The sequence below is a fragment of the Corvus kubaryi genome, unplaced genomic scaffold (genome assembly GCF_017639235.1).
Source record: "Corvus kubaryi isolate FWS band 111438036 unplaced genomic scaffold, C.kubaryi_AGA036_p1.0 37302, whole genome shotgun sequence".
Lineage (NCBI taxonomy): Eukaryota > Metazoa > Chordata > Aves > Passeriformes > Corvidae > Corvus > Corvus kubaryi.
Window position 1 is genome coordinate 561,409 of NW_024581095.1, and position 3,806 is coordinate 565,214.

General features: G+C 51.4%; 1 protein-coding gene across 2 annotated transcripts in view; it reads right to left on the minus strand.

Annotated features, from left to right (window-relative positions):
• WDR36 (WD repeat domain 36) overlaps positions 1 to 3,058 on the minus strand; it is a 31,848-nt gene extending 28,790 nt beyond the window's left edge. The window contains exons 1-2 of one of the 2 annotated variants that reach the window (XM_042028031.1): positions 2,856 to 3,058; positions 1,572 to 1,599 (exon numbers count right to left, since the gene is read on the minus strand). In XM_042028031.1, coding sequence (XP_041883965.1) covers positions 1,572 to 1,599; positions 2,856 to 3,002 — 175 coding nt within the window. In that variant the 5' untranslated portion in view covers positions 3,003 to 3,058. Of the gene's footprint in view, positions 1 to 1,571; positions 1,600 to 2,522; positions 2,670 to 2,855 lie in introns of those variants that run through there. The other variant, XM_042028032.1, reaches the window with a different exon arrangement.
• Positions 3,059 to 3,806: the final 748 nt, after the last annotated feature.

The following is a 3,806-nucleotide window of genomic DNA, read 5'->3' on the forward strand; positions in this document are numbered from 1 at the left end:
AATAAAAAGAATAAAAAGAATAAAAAGAATAAAAAGAATAAAAAGAAAAAGGTGCTCTGTTAATAAAATATATTTTATATATGAGGTCTCTGTAAAAACTTAGTGGTATACAGAAGTAAAGACCCTACTTTTCAAGACAGAGTGCATCCCTCTGAATCATGTAAATGTCAAATGAAAGGGACCTTTGGAAATCAACCAGTTCAACATCCCACCAGCTCCTCACAAAGCTTGATTATCACCAGTACTAGACTGGGTTAGCTGCAGCTGTGCCCAGCTGAGTCTTGGACACTTCAGAAGAACTTCTGCTCAAGGTCTACACAATAGCACACTTACCTCTCAGATAATTTTCCTGCCCTCCACTGTGACCCTCTCAAGCTGCAATCTGTGGCTGCTGCCCCTTGCTGCTCTGTCTACCACTACCACCATCAGCACAAATCCAGCCCTTCAGGTAACAGGCTGCCTCTGGGTCACCCTGTATCTTGCCCTTCTTAGCACTAAACAGATGCAGTTACTCCAGTGTCTTTTCATACTGCATGCGGATGCCCCAACACTCTCTTGGCTCCTCAGCATCCCTTCTGCAGGAGAAAGAGGAGCTGTGGAAGGGATAGAACCACACTAACAGGGTGCTGCAGTCCAGGCATGGCCTCATCAGTGTGAGGTGCAGCACAAGAACAGCTTTCCTGGACCTGCTGGCTGCATTCCTAATGAGGCTGGATATGCAGCCTGCCTTAGTCAGTTACCGTGTTGTTGGTCCACATTCAGGCTGGCACCAGCACAGCCCCACCTTCTCTCCAGCAGGATGCCGTGCAGCCAGTCAGCTCCCAGCTTGTTCTGTCCCAGGTGCAGCAGGATTCTGCACTCGTCCTCGCTGAACTTGGCAAGGTTCCTGCTGGCCCAGGCTTCATGTTTTGCAACAGCTCCCTGGACTGAAACTCTGCTGTTCTGGGTGTCAGCTACTCCTCCTAAAATAGCATCCTCTGCAAGCTTAACCTAGGAGTACATGCTGCCTCATCACCCAGGCTGCTGGTGATGGTGCTGAAGAAAGTGGGCCCTGCTGTTGCCACCCAAAGTGCTTTGTCACCAAAGGCCAAGTGAATGTCAAGCCATCAATTCATATTCTTTGTATCCAGTACAACCAATTCCTAACACTCCCTGAAGACATCCACATCTATTTTCTTCATGTAGTTATTTTCCTCCTATAACACTCTTCCAATAATCACAAAACAACAACAAAAAGAAGGGATCTGAAATTAATTCAATAAATTAATAATTGAGCTTTATTCACTGTGCAATCCTTATGGCTCAGAAGTGTTTTTGGAAGAACAACATGGTAAGAACAGAAGGTTCACAAGGTACGTCTCTAAGAGAACTAAATCCCAGTTTCAACAGCAGACTTATTTCCAAACTCGTATTTTAGATTTCTGAGACTACTTTTAATATATTTCAGTGTAAATATTAGTAAGTACAATTTATTTTTTTGCTTTTGAGTTGAGAATGAAGTGCAGATGTCAGACATATTAAAGAAAACCAAACAACAAAATAAGAGGAATGAACAACTTGTGCATACTTACTCACAGCAACAATACCAAGCTTCTTCACCTGCAACGAAAATATTTAAAAGGCGTTTTTAGTGATTGGTTGCAATGAATTTGCTATAAATAGAAATTAAAAACTCTAGGAATTAACCTAGATCAGACAATGAATTTGATACCTCACAAACCAGAAAAATGATTCATCCTAGTTTACAACACTGTCTACTGAAAAACATAGAGACAGCAGGTCAAAAGGAATGAGACAATGCATTTGCCAAAAGACAACTACTCACCAACAGTAAGTTGTGTTTCCTGATATATTTTACCCTAAGGCACAGAAAACTAAGGACATGTTCAGTCACCCTGAGGAACTTGGGTACCTTAAGTTTCTACATCATCTCTGCTTCTACCTTATTTTCACTACAACCACACTGTATTCTAATTTTACCTCTGTTTACACAGAATTTGCTTTAGTTGCAAGCATATAAGCATCTCTGCCTAGTGATGATCACTACTATGCTTCAAAGGCTGTGAAGACTGACAGGAGCAAAGGCTCAAAAGGCGCCACAGAAGCGCAGGGAGATCCCTGATGTCTGCCCTCTGGTGTTCACTATACTCAAACCTGTGTAGTTACTGCGTCCTACACACTGAAAATGCTTCGATTGAACCCAGGGAAGTAACGGAGTCTTCCCCTTTTGAGACATTCCAAACCCACCTAGACACGTTCCTGTGTAACTTGCTCTAGGGTGACCCTGACTTGGCAGGGAGGTTGGTCTGGGTGATCTCCAGAGGTCCCTTCCAACCCTGAGGGGGTTTAGGATTCTACATTGCAAAAAACGAGTCCGTCTGAACTCTGTTATGCTCATCCGTTTTCATACAGGAGTTTTAATAGGATCTGACTGCCCCCCGCCCCTAAAACGTAATCCTCAAACGCTAAACCAGAGCGGGGGAGCTTTGATTTATCTTGTAATGAAGGAAAAGCTTCAGTACCTGGGCGCTCCCGACGGATGGGCTGTGCCGCATCGGCTAGCGCTGCCCACATGGCTAAACAAGCCCATTCCCGGCCTGTTTAGCCGGCAGCCTCCCTCCTTCCCTTCCTCCCTCGCTCGCTCCCGGTCACCGCCGGCTGCAGAGCCGCGGCACCGGGGCGCCGCAGCCCCGCACACGCTCCCGCATCGTGACGGCGAGGGCGGAGGGAGGGGGGGAGGAGGAGGAGGGGAGGAAGAGGCGGATCTGCCTGCACGGCCCCGGCCTCCCCACGGCCGGTCGGAACGGGAAGGAGGTCGTGAAAAAGGAGCGGGGACCGGGACGCCGCGTACTCACGTTGTAGGTGTGGACGCTGCGCCCGACGGCGACGGCCAGGTAGAACTCGCGGTGGCGGCCGTGATAGCGCAGGACGTGCGGGACGTGCCCGCTGAAGCGGCCGAGCACCCGGAACGCGGCGAAGAGCGCCGAGCCCTCCCGCGCCATCGCTCCGCACGTGTGCGCGTCCGTGTCCGCATCCGCCCGCCGGCCGCCCGCCCTCCCGCAGGAAGCGCCCGCCCGCTTCCGCCGCCCCGCCCCGCCCCGCCGTGCGCCGCCGAAAGCGGCCCCCGCGCCCGCCCCGCGGCCCCGCTCCGCACGCCGCGTACGGGCGCCGTGCCGCCGGGGCGCGCAGGGGAGCGTCAGCCGCCAACTGCTCCACAAACACTCCTCGCAGCCGCGACTGCGCGGTTTTTTTCCTTTTATTCTTCATTTTTGTATCCCCTTTTTATTCTTCATTTCGCTATCCCCTTTGCCCTCGCAAAGCACCAGGTCCGGTTGCGGGTGCGGGTGGCCCCGCCGAAGAGGCGGCAGCGGAGCGCGGGATGAGCCCACCTCCGATGGCGCATCCCATGGGATGCCCGCGTCGGCAACCTCTGAACTTCCCGATGTTTTCGGTTTTTGGTGGTGGTGGTAGTGTTGGTTTTGTGTGTGGGTTTGGGGTTTTTTTTAATAAATTAAGGATATTAAAAAAAAATACCAACCCGCAGGATGACTCTGTTGCTATTACTGCACGGCGGACAATGCAAATTAAGTCCGGCAGAGGCGGCAGAATGAAAAGCCGCGCTACCCCCAGGCCACCTATCCCAAATTGTTGTAGCTTCTCCACACTGCCATCAGCTCCCGGGCTTTGCTCTTGTCGCACGGGCCCGGGCTTACCGTCCCAGGGGCGCTCCCGGCTCTGTCCCCGGGGCTGTCCCGCTGCGCCGTCCCAGTACTCTCCTGTGACGCGCGCCAGCCGGGGCAGTGCTG